The following is a 21180-nucleotide window of genomic DNA, read 5'->3' on the forward strand; positions in this document are numbered from 1 at the left end:
GAATTAATTTCTTTAATTCTTGTCTCACTGATTGAAGGAGATTTATTCAAATCTGAAAAATGATTAAACCAGGCTTCTGGTTCTACCAACTTTTCTTTACTATCATCTGTAGACTCCTTTAAAGAATTAAAAAGTTTCCAGTATTGTTTTGGATCAGAATCTCTTAGATTATCAAGACTATTCAGGATGGACTGTTTAAATGTGCGCATTTTATATTTACACAAAAAAGCAAGGAGAGAGGTTACAGAAGTCACTAGCCAGGAGTACAAACAAAGGTATTAATATTTTTTTATAAATAAATAAAGTTTCTTCAGGACTGGTTTTCGTGTATTCGACATGAGTTCAGAGAATTTTACTGTGTTGTGTCGTTGTACAAAATAGGAGGATAAATACTCTGTACGTTTTGGATAGAAAAATGTACATTCAAATATAAAGTGATATTCGTCACCAATTTTCCGATTGTTACATTGATGGCAAACACGGTTTTCTCTGAATACATTTTGCCACCTTCCTGTTTCAATCGGCAATTTGTTATTAGTCGTTCGAAATCGACAAAGAACAACGGCATCTTTGAAGTCCAAAATATTAAAATATTCCTCAAATTCCCAATTTTTCTTAAAAATTTTGTAGTTAATAGCTATATACCAATCTCCCGCTGTAAGTGCGTTAGCAAATACAGGGGGTACTTTAGCGTCCAACTTCTGCTATATTTGTTTTACTTATAAGATCAAAATCTAAAAATTGTTAAAACCTACTGATAATGGAGATTAAAGAGCTAGTAGATATAGGAAGATGTGGTATGAGTGCCAATGAGACAACTCTCCATCCAAGTCACAATATATAAAAGTAGTCTATAAAGATGTTGTGTCACACATATTCCGAACGAAAAATGAACATTCCCAAACTTCTGCCCCTACCAAACGTTACCTTTGGATTTTCACTGTGCTCGTTGATTTTTTATTTTTTTGTTTGTCTGATGCGTAAAAACTTTACCAGTATTTTAATTGCAAAAATCATAAACTCAAGTATCAAGAAAAATATTATCCGTGGAAATAAAACCAAAATGCTGACATAAAAAGCATCTCTGTTTTATTTATCACCAAATTTTTTCACCTTTAATTGCCATCATAGCCAGGAAACTAAATATAAAAAGAAAGCTCGCCCATAAGATGATACAATACTTTAATTTCGTCACATAGTTATTTTCTCTAAATACTGACTGGAAATCGTCACGAATAAAAGTCCCTATGGCAATGGAAATGTTTGAAGTCGGAATCAAAGGCTTTGTGTATTTCCAAATCTTTCACGCTGTAAGAACTTGCTGCTGACGAAATGCTGGCAAATATTTTCCTAGACTTTGCACAATGACTTCCTCCAATTAGTTCGGAGCTTTTGAAGTCTTCCTTGTGGCCATTCACGGTAACTGGAATATCACGCATGCTCATAATGGCTGCTAAATACGCTTCCATACTCTCTGGTCCGCCATCATCTGAACTACTATGTCTGGAATGCCGTTTATCTGAATCTGTGCGTTTTCTATTAGAATGACGTTTGTACAATATTGTCTCACCTAAAACAAGAAATGATTGTAACAGGATGCTGTTACGAAGTCTCCCAAACGAAGCTCCCATAATTCCTAATTCCCAGTGTCGCCTGACATTGGACAAAGTCCAGTGAAAATTGGTTTGGTCCAGTAAAGTTAATGCATTAGTGATGCCTGGGGACTAACCCTGTATATCATTCAAATCATCTTGGCATGACAAACCAGAATATATATGGTTTAGGGGTGGGGATCTCGACCATTTAAAAGATACTAGAACATTGGGGGTGGGGGGAACCCCTGGGGACTGACCCTATACATCATTCAAATGTTCGAGAAATGACGAACAGGAATATATATGGTCTAGGGGTGGGGATCTCGACCATTTACAAGATATTAGAACATTGGGGTGGGGGGAACCCAGTGGGGACTGACCGTATACGTCATTCAAATGTTCGAGACATGATGAACAGGAATATATATGGTTTAGGGGTGGGGATCTCGACCATTTACAAGATATTAGAACTTTCTCAAATGGCAGGAGGTCGGGATGACCCCTGGGGACTAACCCTGTATATCATTCAAACCATCTTGGTATGACAAACCAGAATATATATGGTTTAGGGGTGGGGATCTTGACCACTTACAAGATATTAGAACTTTCTCAAATAGCAGGGGGTAAGGGGTGACCCCTGGGGACTAACCCTGTATATCATTCAAAGCATCTTGGTATGACAAACCAGAATATATATGGTTTAGGGGTGGGGATCTTGACCACTTACAAGATATTAGAACTTTATTAAATAGAAGGGGCTTGGGTGACCCCTGGGGACTAACCCTGTATATCATTCAAACCATCTTCACATGACAAACCAGAATATATATGGTTTAGGGGTGGGGATCTTGACCACTTACAAGATATTAGAACTTTCTTAAATGGCAGGGGGTGGGGGTGACCCCTGGGGACTAACCCTGTATTTCATTTCATGTGCTTTATCATGACAAACCAGAATACATATGGTTTAGGGGTGGGGATCTCAACCATTTACAAGATATTAGAACTTTCTCAAATGGCAGGGGGTCGGGATGACCCCTGGGGACTAACCCTGTATTTCATTTGATGTGCTTTATCATGACAAACCAGAATATATATGGTTTAGGGGTGGGGATCTCGACCATTTACAAGATATTAGAACTTTCTTAAATGGCAGGGGGTCGGGATGACCCCTGGGGACTAACCCTGTATATCATTCAAACCATCTTAGCATGACAAACCAGAATATATATGGTTTAGGGGTGGGGATCTCGACCATTTACAAGATATTAGAACTTTCTCAAATGGCAGGGGGTCGGGATGACCCATGGGGACTAACCCTGTATATCATTCAAACCATCTTGGTATGACAAACCAGAATATATATGGTTTAGGGGTGGGGATCTTGACCACTTTAGAACTTTCTTAAATAGCAGGGGGTGGGGGTGACCCCTGGGGACTAACCCTGTATATCATTCAAACCATCTTAGCATGACAAACCAGAATATATATGGTTTAGGGGTGGGGATCTTGACCACTTACAAGATATTAGAACTTTCTTAAATGGCATGGGGTGGGGGTGACCCCTGGGGACTAACCCTGTATTTCATTTCATGTGCTTTATCATGACAAACCAGAATATATATGGTTTAGGGGTGGGGATCTCGACCATTTACAAGATATTAGAACTTTCTCAAATGGCAGGGGGTCGGGATGACCCCTGAGGACTAACCCTGTATATCATTCAAACCATCTTAGCATGACAAACCAGAATATATATGGTTTAGGGGTGGGGATCTCGACCATTTTCAAGATATTAGAACTTTCTCAAATGGCAGGGGGTCGGGATGACCCCTGGGGACTAACCCTGTATATCATTCAAACCATCTTAGCATGACAAACAAGAATATATATGGTTTAGGGGTGGGGATCTTGACCACTTACAAGGTATTATAACTTTCTTAAATGGCAGGGGGTGGGGATGACCCCTGGGGACTAACCCTGTATTTCATTTAATGGGTTTTATCATTTAGAACATTTTCAATTAAAAAGATTGTGTCTATCACAAACGGTTTTCAATTTATAATCATTTGAAAATTTAAAAAAATAAAATCCCATAGGGTTCTATAGTAAAACCCTCTTTTCTTTTTGCCCCTCAAAGTACCCCTTTATAAACCCCATTGCACAAACAAAACCCTAATTGCACCACTAGACATGTTAGTCTAACATATTGTGAAACCCTAAGTTAATCTGACAAGCGGTTTTGGAGAACGGGTGCGGACAAGTTCAAATTTAAAAGCGGCGGAAGAGGAAGAGGAAGAGGAAGAATAATAATAATAATAATAAGAACTGAGCAAAAACAATAAGTCTTCCCAAACTTCGTTTGGGAGACTTAATAATCAAATGGAATAAAAATTCTGATGTTTTAACCTCTAGGTTTTTTTTTTTTTGTTTCGTTGAATTCTCATTGCCGAAATTGCCCACTTTTCGTTTTTCTCTATTCGTTATAAATTTTGCCTATTTTTCTCTATTTTTTACATTGTTTGCCCTTTATTCTGCACATTTTGCCCATTATTCTCTATTCTGTTAACCCCATCCACACCCTCCTAAATGTTGCGTTTTAGGCGAAGCAGCAAATGTCAATTTTGACATCTTTGATCTGACCAAATTGTAAATCGAACCCACACGGTCATGCACTTATCGTGAAGTAACTAGAAAGGAGACTATAATGTATTGGGTGTTAATTATCCAACACACAATCAATAAAATGCTCCGCTGGGGCGCAGGTTGATACGACCGCAGAGGTCGAACCCTGAACAGTTGGGGCAAGTATGGACACAACATTCAAGCTTGATACAGCTCTGAATTTGGATTGTGATTAAATATTTGACACAGCATAGGTTTCTGACACAGAATGAATGTGGTATAAGAAAATTTTAATTTACCTATTCAAACCATATCATTATTATTTGCTTTTATATATAAATCAGAAATAACCAATTTAAAATGGAAAATTTTAAAGAAAAAAAAAGGAAAAAAAGGACCCCCCCCCAAATATTTTGAACCCCCTTATGATTCATCACCCCAAAACTCAATAACAGCCTTCCCTTTTTGTATGGTACCTTGCAGTACAATTTCAGAGAGATTCATACATTATTATTTGCTTTTATATTTAAATCAGAAATAACCAATTTAAAATGGAAAATTTTAAAGAAAAAAAAGGAACCCCCCCAAATTTTTTGAACCCCCTTATGATTCATCACCCCAAAACTCAATAACAGCCTTCCCTTTTTGGTATGGTACCTTGCAGTACAATTTCAGAGAGATCCATACACTTGAACACAAGTTATTGTCTGGAAACTAGAAAAATGCTTGTTTTTTGGCCCCTTTTTGGCCCAAAATTCCTAAACGTTTAAGGCAATTACCATCAAACTCAATCCCAGCTTTCCCTTAGTGATATGGAACCTTGTAGTACAATTTCATGAAGATCCATACACTTACACACAAGTTATTGTCCTGAAACTAGAAAAATGCTGGTTTTTTGCCCCTTTTTGGCCTCTAATTCCTAAAATTTTAAGGCAATTACCCCCAAAATCAATCCCAGCCTTCCCTTAGTAGTATGGTACCTTGCAGTACAATTTCAGAGAGATCCATACACTTGAACACAAGTTATTGTCTGGAATCTAGAAAAATGCTTATTTTTGGCCCCTTATTCCTAAACGTTTTGGGCAATTACCCCCAAACTCAATTCACGCTTTCCCTTTGTGATATGAAACCTTGTAGTACAATTTCAGAAAGATCCATACACTTACAAACAAGTTATTGTCATGAAACTAGAAAAATGCTTGTTTTTTGCCCCTTTTTTTGGCCCCTAATTCCTTAAATTTTGAGGCAATTACCCCCAAAATCAATCCCAGCATTCCCTTTGTGATATGGAACCTTGTGGTACAATGTCAGAGAGATCCATACACTAACACATAAGTTATGTCTGGAAGTTACAAAAATGCCCCTAATTCCTAAAATGTTGGTACCATAACCCCCAAAATCAATCCCAACCTTTCTTTAGTGAAATTGAACCTTATGGTAAAATTTCATAGAGATCCATTCACTTAAACTAAAGTTAGAGTGCGAAAACCAATGTGTCTTCGGACGGCGACGGCGACGACGACGACGACGACGACGACGACGCCAACGTCATACCAATATACGACCGCAAAATTTTTTTGCGGTCGTATAAAAACCCAAGAAAACTTACTATCGACTTGGTTTCTGGTTTCTGAGGTAACAGGCATATTAAAATTTGTAGCTCCTGCAGCGACAATTAAACTGTCAGATCCGCATGTCTACAAAATACAAATTTATTTATATAAGAAAATTAGGTTCCAAGTTTACTGATATGATTGTATTTATCTGTACATCATGCGAAGCATTTAGTTTAAACAATATTTATTCAGATAAATCAACATTAAACCATATTATACAAATGAAATACATAATAAGGATTCGGAAACAAGCAATTTGGTTTTACAAATCCGTCTCCTTTTACAAAAATAATACACTTATTGAACAATACATAAATATAATTACTGGCATGCTCTGTAATAAATATATGAATGTGAAAATGAAAAAGGTGGAAAATACTTAAGTGAAGAGGGAAAAAAAGTAAACATGAATTTTTGTAATGTATACAGTGTGAAATGCTTGGGTTCCTATTGAATGATGAAGCATTAACATCAAGGCTTAAAACGTTTACTTTTAATAATATATTTCTGCACCAAACTAAATAAAAGACTATTTTGCTCATCTGAAAGTTCCGTTGATCCAAAAAGCAAAGTTTTTGTGTCAACTTGGACAGGAAGAACTGAAACAGAATCTAATAGTTAATGTCTTAAATCAGTGTATATGGGACAAGATAACAGGAAGTGAGAATTTGTTTCTACATCACCACAACGACAATTTGGAGAGTCTACTAAATTACGAAGGAATAGGTGAGAATTCAATGAACTTGAATCCATTCTTAAGCGAGCATGAAGAATTTGACCAAAACGAATAATATTTATAAAATATAATAATACGTTGGGCCTTACTATTTTGGGTACGAATTTGTTTTTTGAATAATGATAGAACATTTAGTATGTTTACATTCATGCAAATGTAACAATTACGAAATTGAAGCGTTTCTAAATCACAACTTTTAAAAATCGGGAGGATTTAGAGTTTGACATATTGGGTAAACTATTTTGCCCTTCAGATTTTTTTTATTAATTTTTGTCGTTGGGTTGTTGTGTCGTATACACCAGATATCCTTTTATTAATATGAGAAAATAGTGTGTGCACAGAAAATGTGTAAAGAATAAGACACCAACCATCTTATTAGTATGGGAAGGGTTTAGAATGTTAAATTTTCCAATACCAACTTTGAGTGAACACGACCTAGCAAAGCCAAATCACTTGATTTTTTTTAATGCATTACGAAGGAAAAAAAAGAATTTTTGCGTCTTTGCAAAAACAACATTTTTGGTGAACATAAAGTAAACCCTTGCCAGTTTTTTCGTCTCTCATCGTACCACAACTGAAATTGAAATGGTTGGGGCCTAAAACTGATTAATGCCTTTTCACTATTATTAATCAAAAACGCTTACTGCGGATGCAGGTTGTTGAGAAGTGTGGGCATGTTCCATGCATAACTCTTTGTGGTCTTCCTTTTTGTCATTTCTCACCAATTTATGACACACGTCACAATATGACTGCCAGTTCTTCCTTGGACAAGTACGCTCATGAGTTCCCCATGTTGATCTGTAGGACATGTACGAAAATATTAATAAGACTCCTTGAAGTTTAACATATAACAAGAATGCATTTTCATAAAGATTCGATTGCTTGTGTGAAGATTTGAATGTTTCCTTTGCTATTTCTAGTTTCATTGGCATGTAAGAGTTAACCTTTTTTTGCACTTCGCACTTCATACCACGTGCTATATCGACGTCAGTTTGCTTTGCAATCTTTGACTTAAGCTAGATAAAATAGTATTGTTCTCAATTTGACCATTGAACAATAAACAAACAATTGACCAGACACATTTTGCAACAGTCAACCTATGGTCAAACAGTTAAACTTATTAAATTAAAAGTTACATGATACCATAGTACTGTTAACCCTTCCGAAGCACTAGATATGATAGCTAATCGTGTTATTTGTGCTTTAGTCATCTGTGTGTATTCTTTTCATTTCGATCATGGCCTTGTTTTTTCTTAGATAAGATACAAAAAATAACTTTACCTTGGAACCATCATTCCACATAATGGACATGCCTTCTTCGTCTGACAGTTTTTTAAGTGGGATTCAAGTTTCTTGAAAGGCAATTTTCTCCCACAAAACTCACACTGTGACATTCGAAATGGACATGATGCTGTATGAATTTGTATATTAATTCGTTTATCTCTGGTTTTACATCCCCTTCCAGAATTTGCACAACTGATATTTGCGTGTAAGCATGTTGACCTGTGTTGTAACATTTTGTATCTTGTCATTGTTAAACCACAACCAATGTTTGGGCAAGAGACTTCCGCCAATAAACAAGCGTTCAAGTGAAAAGGCTCTTCTTCACGAAGCATCGTCTTTTTACAAAGCTTGCATTTTGTTTCAGACTTCGCACAATACTTTTCATGTTCACGTAAATCTTTTTTCATCATGGCTTGACCACATTTATTGCAAAGAAATGAAGCAAACAAGCAGGTCTCTGAATGTTTGAAGGCGTCTTTTTCTGTAAGTCGTTGGTCACAGCCAAAATGGTGGTTTGGGCAAAGAATTGAGCGATGTTGACATTTTAACAAGTGTTGTTCTATTCGACATCTTAGGATTTTCTCTCCACATCCAACTGATGGACAAGTTATCCAGGTAAGTTGACACTCCTCGACATGTTTATCGACACACCATTTCGGGAGGAATGTCTGGCAAGCTTTGTTTGGACACTTGATTGGTCTATATCTGCATATTTGTACATGGCTTATAAATCTGGTGAATTCTCTACCACTGCAAGCAAATGAACAATGACCGTACCGGCAGTTTAGAAAGCAGTGTTTTAATACACCTGTTAATCGCCACAGTTGAAATGGATTGATTTTGTGTGTTGACTGATCAGATGCCTTCTCTTTCAATGCCGATTTCTTAACTTTTTCAACAATATTACGTGTCCACGTCAGTGTTTTTATTCCATTCCATCTTATTCGTCTAAACTTTGGTGGTGGTTCTATAATAAAATAAAATAATAATTAATACGAAACGTGATACAAAAGGGTTTAAAATCCTTAACATTTAGAATACATAGTTTCCGTTAGTACTTGCTTGAACATTTTAGATGGAAATCGCTGAGCAAGACTTACCCAAGCAATCACTAAAAACTTAAAACCTACTAAGTTGACTACCCCAGCATTCAATAAAATTTACAACAGGATTCCAGTTCAATCTTTTCAAGAATAATTCAACCATGTACATTTAACTAGCAAAACTTGACTTCCATAGTAAATTGGTCGTCTTTTAATCGATGAAGACCTAAGATTGCAAATGTTGATTTAATTGTTCATAGCCACATAACGTTGATTTAGATAAGAATTGATGGATGAAACCCTATACTAGCTGCAGTAAACAGGATTTTTTTTCATTGAATTGTTGTTAAGCAAAGAAATAAAGCGCTCAAATACCAAGGACTCTTCAAGATCAGAAAATCTAACAAAACAAAACATTAAATAACGAGCTTCAGAAATTGTTTAGTGCTCGTATTGAACGTTGAACGCCTTGTCTTTCTCAAGTAGTGTTTGTATGCGATAATATTTTGTTTTGGTCGGGTTGGACTATGTCTGGCTGGCCAGCAGAGACAGATGGGTACGTATTTAGTGTTATCACCTCCTCCTACAGTTTTCATTCCAAATCCCTGAAACTTCACAGAAAGGTTGCACACTTGTTGATTTTCATCACTTGTTGTTATGGAATTGTTTGAGGATTTTTTCCTATCCCCCAATTTTTGAGAATTGGGACATTTTTTTTTCAGGAAAATTTACAAAAGACATTCCCTATTTCGTGCAATCAGCTCCTTGTAAAGTTTTCAACCCAGATCCTTGAAAATGCACAGATAGAAAATTGTTTCTGCTGCTATGTAATTGTTTGGGGAATTTCCATCATTTTCAAGACTTGCCAACATTTTGCAGGAACATTTAAAACAAAAAAATGTTTTTAATTTTGTTTTCAACCCAAGTCTTTGGAACTTCACACAAAGTTTACAAACGTATTTAATTTGTTCACCTTCTATTATGGAGTTGTTTTTTTTTTATCCATTTTTGCATTTGATATTTTCATTAATGTCACAAAGGTTTATTATAGGCATACCTGTCAATCTCTGAAACTGAAAATGTCAGGTCATAACGCGTACGAACTTTTTCGGTCCAATTTTAGTATTGAGAGTCTTTTTTTATATACGCCGATAACATATACATGTACCACCGAGTTTCCTAAAAATAATTACTTTTGTATTTGTTGAGTATATAAATATTTATCATTAAGTAAATATCTTTCTAATTTAAAAGCAATGCCCTTTTATTGTTTTATTCACACTAGTTTATATGAAAGCCTGTTAGGGTCACAAAAAAAATATTTATCGCGTAATTACGAGATAAATATCTCGTAATTACGAGAAAACTATCGCGTAATTACGAGATAATTATCGCGTAATTACGAGATCATCATCACGTAATTACGAGAAAACTATCGCGTAATTACGAGATAAGAAGTTTTTATCTCGTAATTACGAGATAATTATCGCGTAATTACGAGAAAACTATCGCGTAATTACGAGATAATCATTTTTTTATCTCGTAATTACGAGATAATCATTTTTATACGCCCGTTTACGGGACGTATTATGGTAAACCGTCGTCAACATGTCGGACATTAACTCAAAAACGCTTTAACTAATTTGCATATAACTTTGGTGAATTGTTTATGTCTATTGACGTGAGCTCCCTTTCGTTTTTTATAAATTTTAGATTTTACGTTTCCGAGTTATGGGGTTTTATTCATAAAATAAAATGCTCCGCAGGGCGCAGCTTGATACGACCGCAGAGGTCGAACCCTGAACAGTTGGGGCAAGTATGGACACAACATTCAAGCTTAATACAGCTCTGAATTTGGATTGTGATTAAATATTTGACACAGCATAGGTTTCTGACACAGAATGAATGTGGTCTAAGAACTTAAAAATTTTAAATTGGACATTCACCTATTATGGTCCAATATCCAAAATCTAAATACATGGTTAGATTCAGCATATCAAAGAACCCCAAGAATTCAATTTTTGATGAAATCAAACAAAGTTTAATTTTGGACCCTTTTGACCTCAATGTAGACAAAGTCGATAACGGGGCCTAAAAATCTAAAATCTAAATACATGGTTAGATTCAGCATATCAAAGAACCCCATATATTCAATTTTTGTTGAAATCAAACAAAGTTTAATTTTGGACCCTTTTGACCTCAATGTGGACAAAGTTGATAACAGGGCCCAAAAATCAAAAAATCTAAATACATGGTTAAATTCAGCATATCAAAGAACCCCATATATTCAATTTTTGTTGAAATCAAACAAAGTTTAATTTTGGACCCTTTGGACCTTAATGTAGACCAATTTGAAAACGGAACCAAAAATTAAGAATCTAAATACACGGTTAGATTCGGCATATCAAAGAACCCCAATAATTCAATTTTTGATGAAATCAAACAAAGTTAAATTTTGGACCCTTTGGACCTCAATGTGGACCAATTTAAAAACGGGGCCCAAAATCCAAAAACTTAATACACGGTTAGATTCAGCATATTAAAGAACCCCAAGAATTCAAGAATAAAACCCCATTGAAATTGATCAAGAAATAAGCAATTTATACGAAATATCTTCTTTTGCACAATACTGTGCAATTGAATATTTCTTGCTATTGCGCAATACTGTACAATTGACAATTTCTTGCTATTGCGCAATATTGTGCTATTGGATATTTCTTGCTATTGTGCAATACTGTGCAATTGAAGATTTCTTGCTATTGCGCAATACTGTGCAATTGAAGATTTCTTGCTATTGTGCAATACTGTGCAATTGAAAATTTCTTGCTATTGCACAATACTTATTATATAATAATTTACACATCCTGTTTGGTGTGTATCTCCTATCATATCATTATTATTTGCTTTTAAATATTAATCAGAAATAACCAACTTAAAATGGAAAATTTTAAAAGAAAAAAAAAAGGAAAAAAAGAAAAAAAAAGTAAAAAAAAATCCCCCCCCCAAATTTTTTGAACCCCCTTATGATTCATCACCCCCAAACTCAATCCCAGCCTTCCCTTTGTGGTATGGTACCTTGCAGTACAATTTCAGAGAGATCCATACACTTGAACACAAGTTATTGTCTGGAAACTAGAAAAATGCTTATTTTTGGCCCCTTTTTGGCCCCCAATTCCTAAACGTTTCGGGCAATTACCCCCAAACTCAATTCACGCTTTCCCTTTGTGATATGAAACCTTGTAGTACAATTTCAGAAATATCCAAACACTTACACACAAGTTATTGTCATGAAACTAGAAAAATGCTTGTTTTTTGCCCCTTTTTTGGCCCCTAATTCCTAAAATTTTGAGGCAATTACCCCCAAAATCAACTACAGCCTTTCCTCTGTGATATGGAACCTTGTGGTACAATGTCAGAGAGATCCATACACTTACACACAAGTTATTGTCTGGAAGTTACAAAAATGCTTATTTTTGGCCCCTTTTTGGCCCCTTATTCCTTAACTGTTGGTACCATAACCCCCAAAATCAATCCCAAACCTTCCTTTCGTGGTATTGAACCTTATGGTAAAATTTCATGGAGATCCATTCACTTAAACTAAAGTTAGAGTGCGAAAACCAATGTGTCTTCGGACGACGCCGGACGACGCCAGACGACGACGACGACAACGACGACGACGACGACGACTACGACTACGACGACGACGACGACGACGACTACGACGACGACGACGACGCCAACGTCATACCAATATACGACCAAAAATTTTTTAATTTTTGCGGTCGTATAAAAAAAGGGGGATTTTCCAGTTTTCGGACAAAAAATAAAAAATGCTTTCAGCAGTTCTTATTAAACTTTGGTGAATTGTTTATATCTATTGATATAAGCTCTGTTTAGAATTTTATAAATTTTTCATTTATTATTTCTGAGTTATTGAGTTTTATTCATTAAAAAAAGGGAGATTTTCCAGTTTTCGGACAATAACTCAAAAATGCTGTCAGCAATTCTCATGAAACTTTGGTGAAAAGTTTATATCTATTGATGTAAGCTCCCTTTACATTTTCATAAATTTCTAATATGAAATTGAGAATTAATTGAACGTTATTTGTTTATAGTCTGACAACAGATTTACTAAGTATTGCGCAACAGCACAGTGTATTGCACAACAGCAAGAAATCTTTAATTGAATATAAATTCAATTCATATAACCAGTTTCAAGTTCTTTGACTACATTTATTCAGAAACCTATAATCAATATGTCAAATATTTATTAACAATCCAAATTCAGACCTGTATCAAGCTTGAATATTGTGTCCATTTTTGCCCCAACTGTTCAGGGTTGGACCTCTGCGGGCGTATCCAACTGCGCTCAGCGAAGCAGTTTATCTTATCTTGTAATTACGCGATGATTATCTCGTAATAACGAGATAAAAAAAATGATTATCTCGTAATTACGAGATAGTTTTCTCGTAATAACGAGATAGTTTTTTCGTAATTACGAGATAAAAAACTTCTTATCTCGTAATTACGCGATAGTTTTCTCGTAATTACGCGTTAATTATCTCGTAATTACGCGTTAGTTTTCTCGTAATTACGCGATAATTATCTCGTAATTACGAGTTTAAAAAATGATTATCTCGTAATTACGAGTTAAAAAATGATTATCTTGTAATTACGAATTAAAAAATGATTATCTTGTAATTACAAGATAGTTTTCTCGTAATAATTTTCGTAATTACGAGATAAAAAACTTCTTATCCCGTAATTACGCGATAGTTTTCTCGTAATTACGCGTTAATTATCTCGTAATTACGAGTTTAAAAAATGATTATCTCGTAATTACGAGTTAAAAAATGATTCTCTCGTAATTACGCGATAGTTTTGTCGTAATTACGCGATAATTATCTCGTAATTACGCGATAGTTTTCTCGTAATTACGAGATATTTATCTCGTTATTACGAGATAAATATATATTTTTTTTTGTTACCCTAATAGGCTTTCGTAAGTTTACTTCTTCTTATTAATGAATGTCATAAACCCCAGCTATACATGTAATTAGAAATCAATAGCTCCTATACACAGGAGGAAGATAAATAGAAAGAAGTTAGTGTGTTTCCTTTCAGTGTAATATCTAGAGCATATGGATTTGATTTAAAGCTTTTACATTTAAGTGATAACAAAATTATTCTCTCCACCAGAAATGTAATAAAAGGTTCAAATTGTTTTAAAATGATTTCTCCACGATATTTGATATTTGCAAACGACAAATCTTTTAATCAGGACATAGAATTGTATGTCAAGCTTGACTGGCTTCAACTTTCTGTAGTACAATTAACAAACAATCCTCGAATTGTTACTTTTCAGTCAAATGTAATGGTTTGATAGCTGCCATTGGCACGGTAAAATATCAATTGTTTACCTTTTCAAAGGAAAAACGCCGAGAAAATCGAAAGTATATTTGACTTCTAAATACCGGAAACAATACCGGTCAGAAATACGGGTGAAAACGGGTCATTTTCTGAAATCCCGGGTTGTTGTAGCCACCCGGCGGGTATTTAAAAAAAAAACCCGGGTAAGGGGTGAATTCTCGGGTGTGACACGGAGGATACGGGTCAGTTGACAGGTATGTATTATAGGCCATGCTTTACCCTACGCAGTCATCTTGGTCTTTGGTCGATTTTGTTTTGATATGCGGTATTTGCCTACTTCGTTATATCATGTGGTTGATTTATTATATTATGCAGTTACCTTGTTATATTATTTGGATACATTTTTATGGTATGTGCTTCCATAATTATGAACTGTGGTTTCTTTATTATTTTACGTGCTTTCGTACTTACGTTATTATATTAATATGTTCTTTTGCATATGTATTTTTTTCATATGTATGCTATACCTTTTATTATAACATTATGTAGTTATCGATAGTATTTAAATCTGTACAAACATCTCTATGTGAAGTAGATACGTTGTTGTGTGAAGTACCTATCTTATCATGTTACAACAATTACTTCCCTTTCCTGGTGTACTTAAACTTAACAATCCTTAATGTAAAATGAATAAAAGGAGATGATTTGTATATGTGAAACAAATAGCAACCCAACAACGCAAAGACCAACAGATAGAGTTCATAATAGGAATTTAAGTCAGTGTCAGATTTTAAAATATTATACATTAAAATAACAAATTTGAAAATAACAATATGGAATTGAATAATAAAACTGTCCCTCGTAATTTCTACGCAAATACAAATCCCGTTAAACATGTTAAAAGTGTATCCTTAAGTTTGATTAAACATCCACAGAAATTGATAATTCTCCTGACAATATGATTGAAGATTTTATCGTCGGTCTATGGGAAATGCGAATCGAGAGAACCATTTCTTATGTGGATTAGCGATCTTTTCTAATATGAAATAATTGTAAATATTCTTTTCCATGAGAAAAAAAAATGTTTCCATTTAAGAAACAGTTTTCTCGATTCACACTTTCCATACACAGACCATTCTTTATTGATAATCAGATATTCTTGCGACCTCGATAGAAAACGAAAATATACGTGAATCAATCTCAACAATATAAACTAGTAAGTCTTGTGATATCAGTAACAAACTAGAATATGTGTCATCGCATTTCTTGTTTAGTGAACCGCGAAATCTGGATTAAACCCCAAGTGGGCATATATCATTTTTTTCAAATCACATCATCCCAACCCGCCCTATCACATTCCTTGTTCAGTGAACTGGGGAAACTGGGTTAAACCCCAAGTTGTCATACATGTATTTCTTTTTTTTTTTTAACCTTATTATCATAAACATGTGTTTTAAGTTACAAGTTGATGTGATCACAACTTCGATGAAAACTACTTTATTAAAATAAAAACATAATCTCCCTTTAAACCAAACCGTTAACCTGGCACGGGACACACGACGAGAAAGGATATCTAAAGCGCAATCACTATTGTAGACGGGGCATACAAATATAAATAAAAAGATTGTGATATTTTCAAACATAGTGTATAAGAAATATTACCTAGCATGGCTTTCGTCAGTCGAGCAATGGCTTGCGTCTGTAGTATCATATGACTTGATCTGGTAGGTGCGTATTTCCAGACATGGATACAGTTTAAAACTTTCAGATATCTTGGTATTTTACATGGCTGAAGGATGATTGGCAGCACTCGATGAATTCCTTTGGTTTTCATGTACTTCCAAATAGCAAGATTGGCCATAAACATACATAACTCATCAGACAGAAAATTCTTTGTGATAAAAAGCATGGTAATCTTGGACTGTTCCATTCCTTTTTCGATCAGACCGCGCATGATTGGTTGACCTGGTATTCCATCTCGATCAGGGTTGTAGATCAAACAATTGCTATTCTCAAAGGGCTGTAACAAACCGGTTACCAATTCACCATCATCTTCACTATAACTGGCAAAGACATGGTATTCTTTGTCTTGAAGGTTAAGGAAGTTTTTCCATTTACTTTTCATGGTGTCTGTGTTTTTTTTTTTCTAAAATTGTCATTTAACATTTAAACAAGTACGGAAATACAGAAATATAAGTGTATTATTATAAGGCATTTGAGGAAGAAATTGTGTACTCTTAAAAAGTTTTTAACGTTTTTTGTACAATAAATCTACTAGTTAGGTGGGTTTTTTCTTGGGAAATTTAGGGACTTTTAAGAATACAATGTTTAAAAAATATTTGTCTAAATCTTAAATTATTATTTGATTCTTATTTTTGAGACCTTTTGATTATTATGTTGCGATTTATTTAGAAATAACTTTATATAATTTACTGTTCTGTTTAATTTGTGTTCCAGATAAACAGGGGTATCATATACAGAGTCCTGTTTATGAATCTTAGATCTCTATCAGAAAATCATTTTGCTTTCATTGAAGGGGTATTTGCATTATTCGTTCGAATTCGCAGAACGCAGTGTGTTTTCAGACTGAAAAGCGAAGAACATTTGGTCTGCATGTTCATTCATCCTTCCAGTAGATAATCAATAAAGTCGGTGCAGAGCAAATTGGGACAGTAAGCAGATGCATAACAATGATGTTTATATGTTAAGTGGACGCTATTTTTGTTTAGATTTTTATCAAACAATTCGTGTTGAAGCTATACTGAATAATAATGATAATTAGCCTAAATTGGGAAAATTTATATTACAGATTACATATTTCAGATGACAGCATGAAAATTAATGCATCGAAAAAAGGTGCACTGCCCATATTTCGTTGCACTCAAATGTATGCTTCATGGTGTGTATTTTAACCGCCCAGAACAAATTTATTTTAAATTTAAAACCGAAACCACAGAAAATAGTTGGAATGGATAGTCAATGCATAGATGTATAAACCCATCTATGGTCAATGTTAATTTTAATTTGAGCTGTTCAGTTGTGTTAATGACACGAAATTCTAGATAATGAGATTATATAATATTTCATATTCTGTAATTAAATCAGATACACAAACGACACCACTGCTTTTAACCCACACAAAATAAAGATACAAACTTCTACCTGTGTTATACTTTCTGATCGTTTGTTGTTTATCAACATCATACACATGTATTATGTGTATATGTATATATAACCGAAAATAAATTATTCTATATTTATAATTTAGTCGATCTTGCAAATATTTAACAAAAAAATGTGTTAAAAAAGAAAATATGTTGATATACTTACATACATCGTTTCATCCGAGGTCGTTTTTAGATAAAGTAATGAAAATCTGGATAAACCGTGATACCCTTACTTCCTAGTCAAAATAGAGTTATCCTTCCTGATACGATGACGAGAAATTTATCATTTCGTAATATTTGATAAGCTCACACGCTGTACATTTATAAATGATGGTCATACAAATCTTTTGTCTATCTTTTTATCATTTATAGTGTTTTAACATCCCTTTACTTTGTTTCCTTTGTTTTCAACTGTACAATATCCTTTGATTGCAGTGAAAAGGCGGAGCTATTTTACGTCACAAATATACATATCCAACCATATGATATAAGAGTAGCAGAGGTATATTTTTGGTCCTTGTTGGATATCAAATCTTGAGGAAGTTAAATAATGTAAAATTATTTTTTTCCAGAATAATATATTTTGAAATACCAAGAACAGAACGTTTCAAAGTTGCATGTTGCATATGCATATACATGATCTGAACATATTTTAGATATGCGCATCTGGTGCAGTAAAATTGGTACTGCACTGTTATTACTACAACTGGTATATACCTCTGTTAGACCTCGAGAGTTTCACCAGCCAGTACTTCAGTACTTGCTTGAAAATACGGATATTGTATTATTAGAATTTGCTGTTAACAAACTTTTGAAATTATTTTAGATCAAGGAATATATCTCTCCCATGCAAATACAAAGCTCTGGTTCCTTGTATTGCTTTAGCTATACTTTTTTCCTTTTTGGTTTATCAGCTCTTCATTTTTTTATAAGTTTTGGATTTTCAAATATTTTGGCATCGGGCGTGACTGAAGCGACATGTGTTATCGAAATGCGCATTTTGTGCAGTAAAATTTGCACCGTTAATGTTATTAAATCATGTACAGCTATGTTGTGCAAGTTGTCTGCATCAATAAACAGTGGCATTTATGATTCTAAGCAACATAATTTTGTCCCTTTTGTACTTTCCTCAAACAAGGAAAGAACCATGCACTTGAGGATATTGCAAATTTAAATTTACTCTCCTAGTCAATGTAAAAACTCCGTTTTTATCGGTTACGGAAGCTGGCGTCCCTGGAGAGAACTAACAACCTTTTAGCAGGAAAAACTAGTTAATTAAGGTCGGAGTCGAACGCTCCTGCCACGAGCTTGGTTCCAACTCACAGCACACAGTGTTGATCATGACTGAAGATCCCCCCCACCCCCACCCCCATAAATTGAAGATACGGTAAAACTTTAACATTTACAATATATATAAATATATAAATGGAAAATGTAGTTTGTGCTGTATTTAGACCCCTCTACCAAGAAAATTTTTTGCATGCACACGTATAAAAATTGCGGTTTTTATCCAACGCAATCATAGGTTTGAACGTTGTTTTCAATTTAGACTTGGTTGTAAATATATAAATGTATATAGATATAAGAAGATTTGGTATGAGTGCCAATGAGACAACTCTCCATCCAAGTCAAAATTTATAAAAGTAAACCATTATAGGTCAAAGTACGGTCTTCAACACGGAGCCTTGGCTCACACCGAACAGCAAGCTATAGTAGTTTACTAACTTTGATACATGTAGCTAGAAGTCGCCCCTATATTCCGAAAACGTATTGATCCAGCACCACATTAATACACCTTATCGCTATTTGTCCGCCATTACTGGACATCACACAAGTTCCCGTAAAATTTTGACGTCATAATAGAAAATGTCTGACGCCACAATGGAAAAGTGATTGTTGTATGACGTCAAAAGGTCGAGCGGGATAGATTCTAGGGTCAAGCGGGAATAGCGATAAGGTGTATTAGACACTCCATTTGTCCGACACTACAATAGCCCATTGTCTGACTCTCGTTGAAATAAATGATCCTTGATATATAATACATGTATCAGTTTCAAATGGAAGAAATTTTCTGGAATATTATTTCTTCTGGAAGAAATATTACACAGTCTATTTATTCATTGCAAGAATGGTGTTTAAATCTTGAACACCATTCCAAACACATCTTTTGTGCACTTCTTTTACACGTTTTGATCTAAACATGGCCCAATTCTAAACATTTGTAGATGGACTATGTGTTTAGGATTGTGTTTAAGGCCGTGTTTAGCTTAGAAATTAGTGTTTTATTCTTAAACACTTTAATTCTAAAACTTATTTAAAAGTATTTATATTCAAGACATGTGAACATTTAATGTGCTTACTGAGAAATGTGTTTAGATATTAAACGCAATTTTAAACACGTTTAGAACTAAACATGTAATGCAAGTGTTTATTTTCTAAGCACGATTATTAAAGTGTAGTCTCCTATGTATTTCTTTCAGTGTAAGGATTACAATCATGACGTTGCAAGGCTATAAAACGCAAAATTATTTTGGTATGATTTAATTTTATTAAAAACCAACCAAAATTAAGTATAAATTGTTCAATTCTGTTTCTCCGCCTCTTGAAAATCAAACAAAAATTATTCTACAATTTTACAATCTCCTTATTTCACGATGAAATGAAATCACTTTTCCTTTTCCTGTTATGATTTGTTCTGCTCATGAATTTGAATCCCTCTTTGGGCATCTGACATCCTAAACTTTGAGTGAAATAAGAAAACCAAGTTGAAATAAATGGTAAAATTTACAATCACAACTTAAAGACATGACACAGGGGACATGTCATTTCAAATGTCTCCAAATCAACGAAGATGTAAATAGGTATTAGGAACCCAATTTTAATGTACAAAATATATAAATGATAGGATAGTACATGTATGTGGTAAAAAGTAAAATTTCAGCAAGGATATTAAAATTATTGCTAGTGTAAACGAAATGTTGATATGATGGTCCAGAGCAAAATTTTAAAGACAAAAAGCTTAGCTGAATTTTTTTTGGGACGGTACACGAATCAATGTCAGATTTCAAACAGAACAACATTAGGGGTTGCAAATGCTGTAACAAAAAGTATGCGACCGAGAGCCAAATTTTAATACTGCATGAGGCCACGATCAAAATTTTTGTCACCACCTAATTTAAGTAGCTAAGCTCACAAAAATTATTGGACGGTTTGTCGTAAGTTGTTTTCTTTCGCACACAATATAATTAAATTTGTATTTAAGGAATGACTGTAATATTTTTTCTGTCTATGAAGAAATAACGTCAAAAATGTGGTGCACACTGAATAACCCGCGTAGATGTTATTTCGAAAAAAAAACATTGACAGTCATTCCTTATAACTTTATTCTAAATTCCATTTTTAAGGAGTAAATCATGAAAAAACTTTGATGACGTCACGATCACATGACAAAATTATGGTTATGAGATCTGATATACAAAAAACTTTCAGCCAATTAGAAGACGACGGTCGTGTTACATCCAAAATTAAATTATATTGCAATATATAAAAAACAATATTGTGAAACAGTACTGGTGGTTGGTTATACATTGTATATGTTTTATAATATATGTTATTATATATGACAAAAATAAAGTGTCTTTACTTAAAATGCTAGCTAGATCATCATGTTATTGTGTAAACAGAGTAAACTATCAAGCAAAATGTCTGGCATTACATGAATGGAGTTGCTATTAATATTAAAAC

The 21180-nt window shown here is 34.2% G+C and overlaps 1 protein-coding gene across 1 annotated transcript; it reads right to left on the reverse strand.

Moving 5' to 3' along the window:
* Positions 1-296: 296 nt before the first annotated feature.
* LOC127701094 (uncharacterized) lies at positions 297-17887 on the reverse strand. The gene is made up of 6 exons (XM_052204906.1): positions 17600-17887; positions 15932-16415; positions 7854-8823; positions 7217-7370; positions 5830-5917; positions 297-1570 (listed from the first exon to the last, which is right to left on the reverse strand). The coding sequence occupies exons 1-6, from the start codon at positions 17603-17605 to the stop codon at positions 1230-1232; spliced, it is 2043 nt and encodes a 680-aa protein (XP_052060866.1). The 5' UTR covers positions 17606-17887; the 3' UTR covers positions 297-1229.
* Positions 17888-21180: the final 3293 nt, after the last annotated feature.

The sequence above is a fragment of the Mytilus californianus genome, unplaced genomic scaffold (assembly GCF_021869535.1).
Source record: "Mytilus californianus isolate M0D057914Y unplaced genomic scaffold, xbMytCali1.0.p SCAF_1, whole genome shotgun sequence".
Lineage (NCBI taxonomy): Eukaryota > Metazoa > Mollusca > Bivalvia > Mytilida > Mytilidae > Mytilus > Mytilus californianus.

What these genes read in the sequence shown, in the direction of transcription:
- LOC127701094 (XM_052204906.1), bottom strand. An exon ending in ACTGACGAAAGCCATGCTAG is followed by an intron (nt 8,824 to 15,931) that starts GTAATATTTCTT and finishes ATTTTATTATAG; the next exon opens with AACCACCACCAAAGTTTAGA. An exon ending in AACCAGAAACCAAGTCGATA is followed by an intron (nt 1,571 to 5,829) that starts GTAAGTTTTCTT and finishes TTCTTGTTTTAG; the next exon opens with GTGAGACAATATTGTACAAA.